The sequence below is a fragment of the Myotis davidii genome, unplaced genomic scaffold (assembly GCF_000327345.1).
Source record: "Myotis davidii unplaced genomic scaffold, ASM32734v1 scaffold1238, whole genome shotgun sequence".
In the NCBI taxonomy this organism is placed as follows: domain Eukaryota; kingdom Metazoa; phylum Chordata; class Mammalia; order Chiroptera; family Vespertilionidae; genus Myotis; species Myotis davidii.
This window is the reverse complement of record NW_006289106.1, coordinates 499,531-517,885: the sequence shown is the minus strand read 5'-3', so window position 1 is coordinate 517,885 and position 18,355 is coordinate 499,531. Positions and strand designations below refer to the sequence as shown.

Genomic DNA, 18,355 nt, shown 5'->3' with positions numbered 1-18,355 from the left:
CAACATCATCAATTGGCCGCCTCCTCCACACACCCCACAGAGGATCAAGCCCGCAACCTGGGCGTGTGCCCGGACCAGGAATTGAACAGCAGCCTCTTGGTTTCTGGGTCAACGCCCAACCACTGAGCTACACCAGCCAGGCGAAAGGCACCCATTTTAAGTGTACACTCCAGTGCATTATGACACGTTTACATGTAGCCACAAATCCACACCACAAAGCATCCCTCAGGCCCCTCTGCGATCAGTCTTCACCTCCACACCTAGACGCCGAGTAATCTGCTTTCTCTCTGTACAGATTAGTTTTGCTCCCTCTCTAGAGCAGTGATGGCGAACCTATGACACGCGTGTCAGAGGTGACACGCGAACTCATTTTTTGGGTTGATTTTTCTTTGTTAAATGTCATTTAAATATATAAAATAAATATCAAAAATATAAGTCTTTGTTTTACTATGGTTGCAAATATCAAAAAATTTCTATCTGTGACACGGCACCAGAGTTAAGTTAGGGTTTTTCAAAATGCTGACAGACAGAGCTCAAAAGGTTCGCCATCACTGCTCTAGAGTTTCATCTGAATGACATCATACTGTACATATCCCAGTGCTGGCTTCTTTCACTCAGCACAGTGTTTTGAAGTGTGTAGCAGTAGCTTGTTACTATTTGGATGTGCTGCAACCTGTGTATCCATTCCTCTCCTGGTGGACACAGGTCGTTTCTGTTTTGTGGCTACCAGGCATCTCCCTCTCTCTCTAATCTCCTTAAGTATTCTGATGTGCTGCCAGGGCCGAGAGTGAGAACCACTGATACACCAGGGAAGAACTTGTCACGGGGAGAGAATGCCCGCTCCCTCTCTTTTGGAGTGATTGTCTTCCTGCAGAAGTGTCAACAGGCACTTTATATATGGAATCCTATTTTAAAGAGCTGCTGTGTAAAGGAAGCAAGCTTATAGAAGGGGCAACATTTCTATAGGGTCCCCCCTCTGTCATGGGTTCAGTTTGGGGGATTGTGAATTGGGGAATTTGTGCTTATGCAGAGATGCACCCGTGCATAGTCACTCTGGAGCCCAACAGCACATTCCCCTGTAACTAACTCGCTGTATATTAAATTTATTTAAATTAAAAAAAATAGAAAGACTGACATTGCCATGTTGTTACCAAATCACTTCCCCAAATTCAGGTTCATGTACCTGATGTGCTGGGAGGCCAAAACGTAAATGCTGGTGCATGGCAATAGAGAAAAGTTTATTCTATTTAGCCAAAGCAAGAGGACAGGAGAGCAAGATCTCTCAAATTCATCCCCCCCAAAGCAAAAGTCGGCAGTGTTTATGCAGCTGGGGAGTAGGCGAGGGGGAGTTCCAGGGAGCTGAGAGAGAATCTGTTTCTCAGTCATTGATAAGGCTTTTGTGTATCAGACTCCTAAGCGGCAGCAGCTGGTTGCAACTTTCTTAAAGGCATTAACTCCTTCTGCCAAACAAACTCAGAAATTCTCCTGTGGCCCTGGAGTTATCTCCTACTTGACAAAAATCAGTGCATCAGAAACACAAATTTATACGTGAGAACAAGGGGTGCTACATCGAGGAACTGAGATTCTGCAAAATATCTCAGGATTGTGCGCCATGACGTTGTCTTTAAAGCAGAGACTAGACATGTGGCTATGGCCACTGTCCAGTGGTTCTCAACTTGTGGGTCGCGACCCCTTTGGCGGTCGAACGACCCTTTCACAGGGGTCGCCTAAGACCACCCTGCATATCAGATATTTACATGACGATTCATAACAGTAGCAACATGACAGTTATGAAGTAGCAACGGAAATAATTTTATGGTTGGGTCACAACATGAGGAACTGTATTTAAAGGGCCAGAAGCTTGAGAACCACTGGTTTAAGCTCTCATTGTTTTGTGCTTAACTAGTTATAGTTTCCTATTTTCTCAGGCAAAGTGTACTTTTATACATTTCTCCTGAAACCCTTGCTGCAGGCAGCTCTCAGAACATGACTAACATGCTTTCTTTTTTTATTTTTAATCTTTTGTTAATCCTCACGCAAGGATATTTTTCCATTGAGTTTTGAAAGAATGGAAGAAAGAGGGGAAGACACAGAGAAATATCTATGTGAGAAAAACACAATCGATTGGTTGCCTCCTGCACAAGGCCCTAGTATGTGCTCTTGACCAGAATGGACACTCTATCCACTGAGCCAAACCAGCTAGGGACTAACATGTGCTCTTAATCTTTGACTATAAGCTATGTGACAACCGAAGCAACTGAAACGTTTAGTTAAAGCCTGTACCTATGTTCTAACTAAGAATTTCATTATTGAATTCTAGCTGCCAAAAATACCAGGGACATTAAAATCACAAGGGGCTCAGCTACAAATGCCCCCTTTTCATTGTAAGTCCCTGAATCTTGAGGGATAGAAGTGTTCACTGGTTTGCCATGTAGTACAGTTACCACAGATTTTGGGGGATGAGAGATGATACTTTGTCTTATGTAGGAAAAGAGGTGCCATGAAGTTTCTTAGAAGACATCAGCCCAGTAGTCACAGTATCTGTGTTCTCGTCACCTTGGCAAACAGTTATTTGGGAAAACAAGGTTGCTTAGGCCCAGCCCAAAGTTCATTTTGCCTGGTTTTATTTTTTTTTAATTTTTTTAAGAAAATAAATTTTATTGATTTTTTACAGAGAGGAAGGGAGAGGGATAGAGGATTAGAAACATCGATGAGAGAGAAACATCGATCAGCTGCCTCCTGCACACCCCCTACTGGGTATGTGCCCGCAACCCAGGTACATGCCCTTGACCGGAATCGAATCTGGGACCCTGGAGTCCGCAGGCCGACGCTCTATCCGCTGAGCCAAACCGGTTAGGGCTTGCCTGGTTTTAACATTCCAAGATCTGAGGTATAAGACCGGCAAGGCAGTTCCCCTGGCATGGCAGCTCTGGTTCCACTTTCAAGTGGCTCCATTTACATTACTGTTTACAGTAATTAAGATCTTTGATTAAGATTTTTTCTTGAAAGCCTTGCTGATCAATCATCAGAGAACAGCATGATAAGTAGTGTAAAGCATCATCGGTCTTTTACTGTCAGGTGAGTCTAGGGCAGACCTGGGACCCTCCTGTGCTGCCGATGGGAGGATAACACGGTGTATGAGTGTCCTTCCCCCAGATTCCCGCCTGACGCCTCCCTCACTTCCTTCAGGTCTCTGCTTAAATGTCCCCTTCTCAGGAAGGCCTTCCCTGACGGCCCTTTATACGTGCACCCTTCATGTCTAATCCCATCTCCTGCTCTATCCCCCTCCCCCTCCCCCCCCTTTAGTGCATCTCCTTATTTATTTCTCCTGCATGCGTCTGTTTCCCCAGTGGGAACATCAGCTCACAGGGGCCAGGGACTTTTGTCCCTGCTGCATTCCCTAATGCCAGGCAGGCAGGCAGTGTTCAATAAATGCCTGATGAATAACCGAAGGAGAGGTGGGTCGAAGCCCCCTCCACAGCCCAAATCCTCAATCCCAAGACATGGTCCCTCCTCCTCCACCATCTGCTTCTCTCTCCCGGGGGGCTGGGGTTCTGCTGCCTGATTTTAGAGACACTCGTTCTCTTCCAAGTCCAGCTCTAATGATTCACGTCCATGCTCTGGGTGCAATCACTGAGGAAGACGTTGGCAGGGTTTTTAAGTAGGAGGTGGGCTTTCCCTGGGTTTGCTCAGGAGCAAAGTGGGAAATACATTTCCCAAACGGCCGTTTCTGTGACAGCAGAGAATGTGGGGGATATAGCTGCCCCTCCTATGTCTCCTCTATTGGGGCAGCTCAAGGTGGACTGTGCATGAGTCTGGGTGCAGTGAGGAGGAAAAGGCTGGGAAACTTGCTCACTTGTCAAAACCATTAAATATATCGAGAAGGATGTGCTCTCAAGACCGTCTTGTCTTTATTCCAAAAGCTTAAAAGAGGGCCACTGCCTGGAACGCCTTTTCCCATTAGTACCGTCACCACATTTTTCCGCTGACGTGGCTGGATGGCCCCTCCTGGTCTTCCTGTGGACAGCTGAGGGCCGCATGGTAAGTGGTGGCCAATGAGGAGTGAGTGGAAATACCTGTATCACTTCTGGACCAGGACACTGACCTGCCCGTATGGGACACTTTGGGACTCGCTTTGCTTTTAGGGCAGCAAGTGGAAATGTCCTATGTGGTGGCTGCTCCAATCATTAGGGAGGTCCCAAGTGCACATGTTAAGCAGAGCCCCCTTCTCCTTGTGAACTGGCAACTCTGGGGGATGTTTGTTTCTGCAGCATGACCTAGCTTTCCTGACTTATACACCCTGGCATCTCCTTAATCTCCTTCAGGTATCTCTCCAATATCACTTTCTCACTGACTCTTATATAGATCTCAAATGGCTGGTGGGGAAAAAAAGACATCTCCTGTACATCTGATGGAGAAACTGGTACCCAAAAAGGTAAAGTTCAAGATTACATCCCTAGTGTGGGGCGTGCAGGAGGCAGCCGATCAATGATTCTATCTCATCATTGATGTTTCTATCTCTCTCTCCCCCTCTCCCTTCCTCTGTGAAATCAATAAAAAAAATATATATATGGTTACAATGAGCTAATTATTTCTGTTCTCTGAGCCTCTGCCTGGAGCCCAACTTTCCCTATATCTTGGCTTGGTTGATTCCTCCTCATCACTCAACCTTAAACTCCAAGGAACCCTCCCTCAGAGAAACCTTCCCAGACCTCCCAGGCAAAAGGTTTCCCCCTCTATTCAGCACAACCAAGCATCTCATTCTCTTCCCAGCATGTTTCCCACACTTTGCTCCCTAAAACACCAGCTCCCCAGTCCCCAGAACAGGACGTGGCACACAGTGGTTGCTCATTGTTGGTTGCATGGGGAATGCACGTCGACCTTAGGTGCCTGTTTAAATAATACTAATGACTGGGAAATGTATTTATCTCTCCTTCCAATGATCAGGCTGTATTCCCGGGAATTGAGAGGCAGGCGGGACAGCCACGGTCGCTTTCATAGAACCCTTTGAGCTGACAAAACACCCCTTGATTCCTACGACTGCCACACTCAGTGGATGGGGAAACTGAGGCTGAGAGAGGCAGTGTATTTGCCTGGTTCACAAGGAGTGTGGAGGGCACGGCTGGGGCTAGACCTGTTATTCTGGCCTATAAATGACTTTTTTCCTATCTCACCCCTTGGCTGTGCTTACACAGTACTTTATGTTTATAACAATTGGCCCATGAGAGCCTTAAAGGAGAGGGGAGGTACTGATTCATTCCAGCACTGCCAGTGCCTAGCGTGGCGCCTGGTGCTTAGCAAGCGCTCGATAAATACTCGTCAAACAAATTAATGGCCGAGTCCCAGTAAAATCCTTAAGTGCCTTCTGTTTTATGGTTTATTTCCCTCTGATTTTCTTAAAGCATGGTTCATTCAGGAAAAATATAAAGGATGTAAAAAAACACCGAAAACTCAGCTCAGGAGAACACCCAATACCACAGCACATGGAATAAAAACGGGGTGGATTTGACGGGGAAGGAGATAAAGGCCCACAGTGGCCACGAGGAAGGCTGCATGTCACAGTTTATACCCGTTATAGGTCATGCAATGCCTGTTAAACATGTTTGAGTCCTCCTTTCCCCATTTATTTTCAAAACTGTCCCGGTTTGAACGATACATTATAGTGTCTCTGCCTGTGTGATACCTGTCACCATCTTTGGACTCACCAGCTCCCTCTTGCCCTCACTCACTCCCTTCCAGCCACATGGGCTGCCTTGGGGCTCCTTACAAATGCCAAGCTCACTCCTGCCTCAGGGCCTTTGCACTGGCGGTTCTGTCGGCCTCAGTCTCTCTACTCTTATGTACACGCATGGCTCCTCCTCATCGCCGCAGGTCTTGTGAGAACTGCAACCTCACACCTTGACGATCCACAGCCCCTCTACTATTTTATTTTTCTCCTGAACTTTAATCATTTTCTGACACAGGAGTTGGCAAACTACAGCCACCTGTTTTGTAAATTAAGGTTTTTGTTGTCACACACCCAAGCCCATTCATGATGTATTTTCTCTGTGGCTGTTATTATGCTTAGACAGAAGGTTGAGTAGTTGCAACAGAGATTGCATGGCCCACGGAGCCTGAACTATTTAAGGTATTATCTGCCCTTTTTAAATAAAAACAAATATATAAAAATATGTACCTCTTATTTATCTTATTGACTGCCTGCTTCCCCCACTAAAATGTCAACTGCCCTCAAATAGGGATTCTGCCTCCTCTGTTCTCTGCATATACTGGGTGCCTGGAGGAGTGCCCGCACACAGGATGCACTCAACGAAGGCTCGTTGAATGAAAATGTCATCTACAGGCCCCCCAAATCTGATGCTTGGCTATTGGCCAAAATGAACATCTACGAATGAAAAATGGCTTAGGGCCAAGATCAGCTTCAACCATTAGCAATCATTTATCAAGGGGCATCCTATATAGTAAAAGGCTAATATGCAAATTGACTGAACGGCACAATGACCGGTCACTATGACATGCACTGATCATCAGGGGGCAGACACTCAACGCAGGAGCTGCCCCCTGGAGGTCAGTGCGCTCCCACAGGGGGAGCATCGCTCAGCCAGAAGCCTGGTTCACGCGGGGAGCGGGCCTAAGCTGTCAGTTGGACATCCCCTGAGGGCTCAAGGACTGTGAGAGGGTGCAGGCCAGGCTGAGGGACCACCCCCCCCCCAAGTGCATGGATTTCATGCACCGGGCCTCTAGTGTGTTTATAATCACCAACTACAACACCGTTTTGTTGCCTTCTTAATTAACATTAATGGAGAAATAAATAGTGAGAGAAACATAGGAAACCACAGAGAGGTGAGAAAGAGGAGGAGAAGGTGAAGGAGGAGGAGGAGGAGGAGAGAGAGACAGCGACAGAGACAGAGAGATGGACACACACACTACGTTCTCGGTGTCTCTTCTATTTTTAAAAAAATATTTTTATTGACTTCAGAGAGGAAGGGAGATGGAGAAAGAGATAGAAACATCAATGATGAGAGAGAATCACTGATAGGCTGCTTCCTGCACATCCCCAATTGAGGATTGAGCCTACAACCTGGGCATGAGGCTTTGACCGGAATCAAACCCAGGACCCTTCAGTCCGCAGGCCGATGCTCTATCCATTGAGCCAAACTGGCTAGGGCTCGGTGTCTCTTCTTATAAAGGCACTAATCCCACTGCGAGGACCCACCTATCACCTAAACTGTCACCTCCTCTGAGAGTTTCTAGGCCCAGGGACTGAAGAAGTCACCTGTGAGAGTCCCTTAGTCTCAACTGTTGTTGTTGGTGGTGGTGGGGGGACCCTGGGGACTCCTGAGGATAGAATTCAGGGAGCCTGTGAGTGTGAAGAGAACAAAGTTAATCGTTCACTTTCCAAACTTCCACAGGAGATGGGTATTTTCTTCCACTATGAAGGGAGGCAGCTGTCTGGACAGAACCGCAACGCTTGTCACCACCAGAAATCGCATACAGTTGACAGATATCGCACAACTTCTTTTGAGCTTAATTCTCTCATGAAACGACGGGATTTCTCTGAACCATCACCAGGTCCACTGGCAATGGGCTATAAAGTCTAAAACTGCATCACGGATCTGTATTTATTTATTTATATTTTTATTGATTTCAGAGAGAAAGGGAGAGGAGGAGAAACATCAGTGGTGAGAGAGAATCACTGCTTGGCTGCCTCCTGCACGCCCCCTACTGGGGATTGATTTTGCAACCCGGGCATGTGCCCTTGACTGGAATCGAACCCGAGACCCTTCAGTCCCCAGGCCGACACTCTATCCACTGAGCCAAACTCACAGATCTGTTTTAAAAAATATTTTGGTAACAATTTCAATGCATTCGGCTTCCTTTGCCATCCCATCTCTTTTAATTTATGCCTTTAAAATCGTCAGATGACGAAGTGGTCTGTGGCTCAACAAGGTAAGGATCTCCGAGGCAGAACAAGCAGGCACCACACTGTGCCTTTTAGAATGACCATCATCAAAAACACAAAATAAGTGATGGCGAGGATGTGGAGAAAAAGAACCCTCGTGCACTGTTGGTGGGGCTGGGCTGTAAGTTGATTCAGCAACTATGGAAAACAGTAGTTCCTCAAAAATTAAAAATAGAACTACCATATGATCCAGTAATTACAGTTCTGGATATTTATTCAAAGGAAATGAAAACACTAAATTGAAGAGATATCTACACCCCCATGTTCATTGCAGCATTATTCAAAATAGTCAAGACATGGAGGCAACCTAAGTACCCGCCAATGAATGGATGGGTAAAGAAAATGTCACACACACACACACACACACACGCACGCACACACACACACACACCATGGAATACTATTCAGTCATAAGAAAAGGAAATCCTGCAAGTTGTGACAATGTGGATGAAGCTTGTGGGCATTATACTGAGTGAAATAAACCAGAGAAAGACTAATCCTGTATGATCTCACCCATACTGGAGTCAAAAGAAACCAAACTCTTAGAAAAAGAGATCAGATTTGAGGCAGGAGAGAGGGAGCTGGGTGAAGCTGGTCCAAGATACAAACCTCCAGACAAGATGTAATGTACAACTCTAGATGCGGTGACTCTAGTCATCACTCCTGTCTGGGACACCAGGAAGTTGCTAAGACAGCGGATCCTAACGGTACTCATCGCAGGAAAAAGAACCATTTTCTGGGTAACTATATGAGGTGATGGGTGTTAACCAAACTTACTGTGGTCATCAGTTTACAGTAGATGTAAGTCCAGTCATTATGCTGCACACCTCACACTCTAGTTGTCTGATGTCAATGAGACCTCAGTAAAACTGAAAACCAAACCCAAAACCTGAGGTGGGCTCTTCTGCTCCCAATCTTCTCTCTTTTCTGTCCCAGACTTTAGTGAGAGTTTAAAGAAATGACTTATTTACAAGTTAAACCAACAGATTTGCTCAAAGCAAGTTGCCATAAACCTTCAAATAGTAAAAAATAAAAAAAAAATAAAAAGGAAAGGAAAGAAAAAGAAATATATCTGTGAAGCACAATGGACAAAATGCAGTAAAGCAAGGTGAAGTGCCTGTATTATTAAAACATCTAAAATTATATTTAAACACCTGCACAGTGAAAAAGTATTCAACATCCGCGTGCCCTCTGGATTCCCATGTCCCGAGGGGCCTTCCCTACTTAAGAGCTCTGAGGATGACCAATCCCCGCTCCCCGCCCCCGCCCCACCCATCCTCAAAGGCCTGCTCTTCTGCAAACATGTTGAGTTGTCCCTGGGCTGCCTCCCTGGCTCAGGGTCCCCACCCCCACTGCAGCCTCAGGAGTTGGCTGGCCCCGGGGGGCCATCTCTCTCCAGCCCTCCTCACTCACGTTGTAGAGGAGGTCAGTCCACCCTTCCATGGTGATGCACTGGAAAACAGTCAGCACTGCAAACAGGATGTTGTCGAACTGAGTGATCCCGTTGTTGGGCCCTTCCCAGTAGGGCTGGCATCTGGTCCCATTGGGGCAGGTGCGGGCGGGTTCCTCTGTCCCACACGGAGCCGGGGACTCACTCTGAATGTCGTCTGTGAAAGGGAAGGGAGAAAAGTCAGGAGGAGCCTGGGAAAAGCTCTGAGAAGCAGGGGCCCAGGAAGATGCAATGCTGTTGGGGAAAAAAGGGTTATTGGGATGAATTTATCAATTATGTTAAAAGCAAACCCAGCACTTGCCTTCGTTGATCTATTCATTGTTTTCCATTTCATGAAAGCCTTTCAATAAAGCCTTCTCTAAGCTTTATTACTCTCCCTACATTTTTTTAGATGAATTAACTTCCTTTAAAGCTATAAACTGCTCTGTAAGTGTGGCTTTAGCTGCACCTCGTAAATTCTGTCATGTGTCATCATTGTTCAGGTGAAATATTTGGCAATTTCCACTATTATTTCTTCTTTGACCCAGGGATAACCAAGAAGTATTTCGCTTTAAAAGAAAACAACTTGTCAGTGATATGTAAAATAGAGTAGTATAACGAACTCCCATGTATCTTTCACCAATTTCAACATTTATCAACTCAGGGCCACTCCTGTTTCATCTACATCCCCTTCCCACACTTTGCCTTGCCACTAGAATATTTTTAAAGAAAATCGCAGACATCCTGTTATTTCACCCACAAATAACCATGTCTCCTAACTTCCAGACACATTTAGAATGGTCTTTTTTGTTACCGATTTCCAGCTTAATTGCACTGTGGCTAGTGGATATGTTCTGTATTATTCAGTCTTTTGAAATCTGTCAAGATGTGCTCGATGGTCCCGAATACAGTCAACATTGGTCAATGTGCTGTGTGCATTGTGAGGTAGTTGGGTGCGGTGTTCTCCAGACTCCATTAGGGCAAAGTGGTCCATCACACTGTGTTATCCTTCTGTAGCCTGATTTTTTTTTCTTTGAGATGTGCTGGGCTCGGGGAGCTGTTCTGGGGGCGATGAAGGCCAGTACACACAGTACTTCCTCTCAGGCACAGGAGCTAAGCTTTCTCCCCACAAAGCAGGAGGCAGATTGTGAAAATGCCACCAGTAGAGAGACACGTGCGAAAGGATGAGCCTTTTGCTAGAAACCAAAGACAGCTTCTCGGCTAAGTGGGGTTGGGGCTGACAGTCGGGCCTAAATTCCGAGGGGCTGATCGGGAGGGAGAGACGCCTGTGTGAGCACCTGGAGCCAGCGGAGCACACGTCCCGGGCGTGTCCCCAGCGGACCAGAGTGGCAGACGGGAGAGGACCCTTTCAGGGAGTGACGTTTCTGAAGGTTTTCAGGGAGTGACATTCTCCACCAAGAAAACAGACAGCTGAGTGTGCAAACTCAAGCTTCCCACTAAATGAAAACTCAGCTCAGTGCATGTGGTCCCGGCTGTGCGCACCAGGCCCCAGCCTCCACGCAGCACAGGGACATACACCAGCAGGGAACGCAGGCATCTCATTGGCCTTTGAAGCTGAGTTAAACAGAAACTCGAAGTCCTACAAACTAATGCCCACAGCTCTCAGAAGTGTCACTAGTTTAAGGGGCTGGGAACGCCTTCCCATTCAACCTGGACCTGGTGGAGGGGCCATGGTTTAAACATAAGGCTCAGGGCAGGGCGAAAAAAAGATCATGGGCTCCTATACGAAATGAGAACCAGTTTGTTGGGAAGGTTGCCTCTGCTGGGCACCTTCTGCCTTCACCCTGTGCCCAAGTCTGGCTCCATTCCTACCCTGTTACCCCACTGACCACTGGTCCCTCCTTGTCCTCAGGGCGGCAGTAGCTCTCGCGTGTTAATAGCACAGGGATAACATCTTGCATTCGTTTTCCTTACTATAAATTGGTCGCAAAGGAGGGCTCTTGTCTCCTTAAACTATTTTGGAAGCTGTTGGAAAGTGGGTAGAATTCCTTTTTTGCACACCCCCTACTGGGGATGTGCCCGCAACCAAGGTACATGCCCTTGACCAGACTCAAACCTGGGACCCTTCAGTCCACAGGCCGACGCTCTATCCACTGAGCCAAATCGGATAGGGCTTTCTTTGTGTTTCTGTGAGCATTTAGCACAGTGCTGGGTGCATGGGACCCGGGCTCCTGATGACAAAGAAATGCAACGGAAAACGCGTCTATCTTTAGCGGCTCTGCCCAGTGGCGTTCTTGATCCCGATCCCCCTCAACTCCCTGCCTCCCTTCGTGAAACACGCGGAGTGCTGCTTCTGGAAAAGCAACCGTCCAGAGTCTGAGGTTATAAATATATTTTAAAATTAACCTGCTGCCTGGGTGTCTGTATATATCTGTCTCTTACTCACATGCCTTATAATTTTCATCGTGAGCTCCTCAGTCATCTTCCTAAACGGAGGCTCCCCACCTCTGGGGGCCCCTCCCACGCCTGTCCCCTCACAACCCCACTCAGACCCAAGCCCAAGTCATGTGTCTTCTTGGCTGGAAAGGAAAAAAAAAGCCAACAAAGTGACCAAATCTAGGACCCAGATGTCCTGGTTTCTCTGCTCCTGGCTGCTTTTTCCGGGGGGCCCTGCCCTGCCTCTCTCCTCGAATTCCCGCCTGGTGACGAGGCCAGGCGCAGAAATAGCTCTGCCTCAATTAACACCTTCTTCATGGGGGAAAGAAATAATTAGGACATCCCATATTGAGCGAACTGCACAAGCTCAGGAGAGAAGGAGACAGGAGAAGCAAGAAGAAAAAAAAAAAGGAAAAAAAAGCACCTCAAATAAACCTTTCCTCCTGGGGTTTCCTTTCCCCTGAGGAGGGGGGCCGAGCCGTGTGGGGGTCACGGCAGAGCAGGTGGGTGGGAAGGCTCTCCAGGGCAGAACCTTCTCCCAGCAAGACCTGCCTACAACCTCTCTCTTTCCTACGTGGGGTCTCTTTCGGCTCCACCGTCCGCTCTGTCCATTCCTTCAATTCACGGAGCCCCGGACCCAGGACTAGCGCTGCCATCCAGCCCGTTTGCGCTGGGACAACCAGTGGTCCAAATCCTGACACACAGGCTTCCCTCCTTATCCGGTTCCAGTTGGTTCTTGGTAGCAGGGGATTTAACGGAAAATATATCTGGAAGCTATTGGGTCTCCGAGTGTGTGGATAGTGGGGACACTGCCCTGCCACACTGCTGACTCAGAGCTGAGTCCCGGGGCAGGGGCGGGGGGGGAGGGGTGGCACTCCTGGCTTTCCTCCTGCCGGCCCCACACCCATTCTTCTTGCCCCAGCCACTGAGGGGCTGACACTACGCAGCGTGGACGGAGAGGGCCCAGGACCTTGTTCTGACGGGTCAGTGCCAGGACTCCCAGCTGGAGTGTTTGAGGCACATGCGGAAGTTACCCCTGTTCTCCTTCTGCAGGTCACCACCCAGAAAGCAACCAGACCCCTAGCCCGGGGGCCCTTCCTCTTCCTGCTTTGGGACTCAGCGTGGGCTGTGGGCACTGCCAGGGAATTTGGCAGAGACGGCCGGCACCCTGTCCGTATCCTGTTGCCACCTGCCCTGCCTGCTCCCACCCGAAAACACCTTTGTGCCCACCTAGGAGCCGTCCTCACCAGTGATGGGCAATAGTCAGTGAATAAGTGCCCAGCTCCCTCACTCCTCAGGGGCACGGCGCTGAGCTGTGTGTCCTCTGCTGTCCCCCCAAGGTGCCCAATGGGACCGAGCCCTGGCTGCCCACAGTGGGAATCTGCTTAACACCCCTTTACGAGATGTCTTCCCTTTCCTGTCTGACTTCCACACGCCCCCGATGGCACTTCCTGGGACCACTACCCAAATAAACCACTGACGCCTGGGACAGCTTCTGGGGAACCCCAAAGCAAGGCCCTGGCAAAAACAGGATCTGGGGTGCTGCTATGCCCCCGTCTTGCCCGCAGTGCATCTGGAAGCTTCCCGGAGAAGTGAACCCTGCAGAGCCCTCCCAGGAGCTTGTCCCCAGGGGAGGAAAATACACGGGAGCAAGGTTGGGAAAAAACACATTATGAGGTTCGGACCTACCTGTCCCCTCTTCAAAGCAGGTGGTATGAAATTTTCCCATATAAAATTCTAAACCTATGATTGCAAAAATAAGGATTGCAAAAAATAGGAGAAGGCCGATCTGCAGCAAGGGGATCATCGCCTTCATGATCGACTTCAGGACGACTTGTAAACCTGGGGAGACAAGGAGAGATGCCCCATGGCCGTGAGCAGTTTCCCAGAAGGCCCCCCCCCACCATGCTTCTGAGGGAACCCAGAGCCCACGGGAGGCTGGGGATGGTTGATGGTGAAGAAAGGACACACAGAGTCTTTATTATTATAATAGGAACAATCCCCCTTGATTTTTAAAAGCACTTATTTTAAAAAAGTATTTGCTCTATGCTGTGTCATTTGATGAACCTGTGGGCTAAAAGGAGTGGAAATCCATTGCTTTCTGAGCCATGGGCCCAGGTGCTGGGTGGCTCTCTCAGAGCCTGGCGCCTTTTACTAATTTTTTTCCCACCAACAAGGGCCTCTTTTCCTCATTTGTGCCCAAGGCACCATGTAGACAAGTAGCAACTCTGCACGGGCAAGCAGTCGGCCTCCCAGTTCCAATCCAGGGAAACCAGACGTAATTTCCCTGGCTTCTAGCACAAGCCCGCCACGCGGTGGGCGCACGTGTAAAATGATCCCCGTCTGCAGAGGTGGGAGCGAGGCACAGAGAGCGGTTGTGATTCACCCAAGGGCGTGAGAAACAACAGAGCCGGGATTCAAACCCAGGTCTGAGTGGTGTCAGAGCCCATGTTTGTGACCGCTGGGCTATCTACTGGGAAAGTCTGTGGTTAAAATTAGGGTTCCGGCATATAACCTGGGACTGGCTTCTTGATGAGAGAACTTTGCGCGGCCCAGACCAGCACCTCCTGACAGGTGGAGACCCTAGCACGAGAGGGACACTGTGGAGATGGCCCAAGGGGACTATGCTACCCCAAGGGGTCCAAAATGGAAGGCGATGCTAATGGAGGCAGCGTGGCACCGTAGGCCAAGCCAGAACCCCTCTGCTGTGGGGGCATCCACCCTCCAGCTGCTGCGAGCATTGGCTGCTAAGGGCTTCCAGCTCCCCTCCTCTTCACAGGGTTGCCCTTGGTTACAAAGTGATGCCTTACCTGGGAGACTGTTGCTGCCCCCACCTCTCACCCCCAACAATTGACCAGAGAGTACAAAAGGCCAGCCTCCTTGCCTCACACTGGAGGACAACCCTGGTGCTATTCACACCCCATTCCCTCATTTCCTCCCTCCTGACAACCCACTCCCCCCATAAAGACGGGGCACCTGAACACCTAAGTCTGCTCTGAGGGGGCCAGGCAGCCCTAGTCATCTACTTGCTAGCAATGTGACCTTGAACAAGTCAAGTAGCCCTTCTGAACCTCAGTTTCTCCACCTGTAAATGGGCATGACAACCGTGCCTCCCTCCCACAATTAAATGAGGGAGTTCACACCTAGCAAAGCCCCTGACATGTCAGACTCCTGTTCGTGTTAGCTTGGGGATGGCTCTTAATTTAAAATAATGCAGGCACCTGCTGGGACCCTGCAGACACCTGGCTAGAAGTGCCTTCGTTCTACAAGGAGACCCTGCTGGTGGTCTTCTGGGAAATCCTACGCTTTAAATATGGATGGCAATGAACCCGAAGAATGACACCAATGACAATGGTGACAGTAAGAGAACCCACATCACAGGCTTGGTTATGAGGATAAATTAGTTTAAAAATGGCAAATACTTAGAACAGTGCCTGGTACATAGTAACTGAGGCCGCAGGACAGAAAAAGGCCAGCTCAGTGTTTGTTCGGGTTTTGCAGCTGAACATAACCCTGACCCTGAATCTTGCAGCCACCGCCAGAGGCTGGAGGAGAAGAATGAGAAAGCAGGGTGGAACGAGAACGGACTTCGGGGCTCGCCACCAAAAAGCTGCAGGAACTCAGGTGAGCAGTTTAACCTTTCTGCGTCTCAGCCGTTGCATCTGTAAAACGGGTTTCTGGGGTGATTACAATCATGAACTAAAATAATGCATTTAAAGCTCTTTGGGCAGTGCCTGGTACACCACACAGGCATTCCAGAAACGGGAACAGTTACTGCCACCAGGGTTACTGCCCAGGCGTGGGGCCGCGCTTGCCAACGCCTGGTTCTGCCACTTAGCAGCCACGGCCCCCTGATCAAAGCATTCAGCCGCCCTGGGCCTGTTCCCCCATCTGTAAAATGGAGATTTCAGGACTAGCAGCTTCGCAGGGCCGCGAGTACTGAATGAGATGACGTGTGGCACTTAGCGTGGCTCCTGGGAGACGGCAGACGCTCCACAAATGGGGACTGTGGTTATGGATGAGGCTCCTGGCCTGCTTTCAGGAGCTCACCCAGACCCGAAGCCAGGTTCCTGAGGGTTCCCTGGGGAGCTTCCCCAAAGCGGAGGCTGCCCCGACACAGGGTAGGGAACCCCCCGGGGGCCCCTCCTGAGATGCAGGGGGAAACCGACGACTCCAGGGCCCTGAGCAGACCCCTTGCCAGGATCGGAAACTCACGCACTTGGGATTCCAGACACCAGCTTGAGCGGTCGCAGCACTCGAACTGCCCTCAGCGTCCGTAGGTCAAACTCTGTCCCAACTGTCGCCAAGATGCTGGAAGAAAGAGACCAGAGTGGAGAACAGAGGGTGGGTTTCAGGGTCAGGGTCAGACAGGTGGGCGGGGTGCTTGGGGTGTGATGGTGTCAGTTATTGGCTGGGTGACCACAGGCAGGTGACGTTACCATTGCGGGGCCTCAGTTCTGTCACCTGTAAAAACAGTGTTAAATGTTGCCGGCTTCACGGGATAACACGTGATTTTTGACCCCCAACAGGTGGGTGGTTGATGAAAATAAATGCTGGAGTAGGAGGAATGGAATGTGGTGGGGTGATGATCAATACATTTCACAGCCACCATCAGAATGGACTGGGGGGAGCCTGGAGGCACTGGGGGAGAGACGGGAGAATGGCAGAGCCTTTAGGGGCTTGGTGCTCTTTACCAACTGGCAGGAAAGCAGTTCAGTATTCATAGCCCGGACTAGCCCTAACCGGTTTGCTCAGTGGATAGAGCGTCGGCCTATGGACTCAAGGGTCCCAGGTTCGATTCCGGTCAAGGGCATGTACCTTGGTTGCAGGCACATCCCCAGTAGGGAGTGTGCGGGAGGCAGCTGATCGATGTTTCTCTCTCATCGATGTTTCTAACTCTCTATCCCTCTCCCTTCCTCTCTGTAAAAATCAATAAAATATATTTACATGGGTTCAAATCCTAGTTCTGCCACTTCCCAGCTGGGTGACGTTGGGCAAGTCACTTCGCTGCTCCCTGCCTCAGTTTCCCCCTTCGTATAATGCGATGACAGTACCTGAGAGTACAGTACTCAACACCACACTTCAAACAACAGTACACCGCAAAGGGTTGTGAGGATTACATGAATTGATAGTTGCAAAGTGGTTGGCATAGTGCCCGGCACACAGGAAGCTACTCGTAAATAAATGGAAGAATGAACAAACCAAGAAGAGGTGTGGCCCTGATGGTGTGGACCAGCTGGCACTGGCTCTAGAAAGCAGCCACAGACCCCAAGTCTCAGGTCAGAATGCGTCACTCTTGCAAATACAGGTAAGAGAAGCCTTCTGTAGGCCCTGCCCCACCTGGAAAGACCCCACCTACTAAGACCTCATTTGTAAAAGTGTTACTGCTGAGAAAAGGGGTCCCGCAGCGCCTCCTCCTAAGGCTCCCTGGGGAACCTCCCTGACCTGTTTCCTGAACGAGTCCATTTCCAAGGTAAGTGATGTAGAATGAGCTACCACGGAGCCACTCAGCAGAAAAGGCTGTCACCGTCACTTCAGATGATGGACAAGAGATGCTGGAAACCAGTGGAGGGTGGCTAAGCAAATAATTTGAAGGTGTCATCAGTCTTTGCCAGGGGTCTGGACCTTACCACTTGGGCCTGTAACAACCAGTACCTGCATCTCTTTGACTGAGAGCTTTCTCCAAAACTGAGACTGGCCCCTGTGGGAGCAGCCTGCAACCAGAGACTGCTCGGAGTACGTGGATCAATTCCCAGGCTTCCTCACCTCTTATTCCAAACGGCCCTAAGATGTGTTCCCAAGAGGGATTGATCCCAGCTGCCTACCAGAATGACCTGCTCATCCACACTTCCTGGGGTCACCTCCCAGATGAACTACTCGCATCTAAATCCTTGTTTCAGGGTCTATTCTGAGGCACCCCAAACTAAGACAGGGGTTGTTCCCAACTCTTTTTCAAGATTACTCCTAGGGCAGAGATGGCATTTTAGATTGGACAGACCTATTTTTCCACCATCAACAAATGTGCATCTGAGTATGTCCTATGTGCCAGGCAGTGCAACACACAAGACTCTCCCTGCCCCATGGAGCTGATACAGAAGAAAAATGTTTAACAAGAAAATGGACACAATGAATGAACCCACCACTGGTATGACGCATTCTTAGAGAGAGCCAGAAGACAGCGGCTCTGACAGCACACAGCAGGTCATAGTAACTAGTCTGGGACCCAGGGAGGATCCGACTCAAGCTGAGGTCTCATGGATGATGATGAGGAGTCTGGTCAGTAGGGGAAGAACTTTCTAGACTAAGGGAATGGCTGAGACAGAGAACATGGGTGGGAAGAAGCTCGGTAAATTCAAGGAACGAGATGGTGCCATGAAGCTGGAGTACAGGAGGGAGCCATGCCATACAACCCCAAATAACTTCCAATTCAATTTACTCTATTTTTCTCTTCCTCTACCAACGTTGTCATATTCCTTTGAGTTCCTCAAACACCATTCTATTTCGACATCTCACTTTCTCCCCCTCTTGGCAGATAGTTGGTTAGAGTGTGCAGAGCAAATGACAGGCAT

General features: G+C 49.1%; 1 protein-coding gene across 1 annotated transcript in view; it reads right to left on the bottom strand.

Annotated features, from left to right (window-relative positions):
* The window catches only part of CACNA1A (calcium voltage-gated channel subunit alpha1 A), a 259,443-nt gene that overhangs the window by 129,549 nt on the left and 111,539 nt on the right, over positions 1 to 18,355 (bottom strand). The window contains exons 5-7 of the mRNA XM_015562412.1: positions 16,006 to 16,097; positions 13,476 to 13,628; positions 9,374 to 9,567 (exon numbers count right to left, since the gene is read on the bottom strand). Of these exons, the coding sequence (XP_015417898.1) occupies positions 9,374 to 9,567; positions 13,476 to 13,628; positions 16,006 to 16,097 (439 nt within the window). The remainder of the gene's footprint in view (positions 1 to 9,373; positions 9,568 to 13,475; positions 13,629 to 16,005; positions 16,098 to 18,355) is intronic.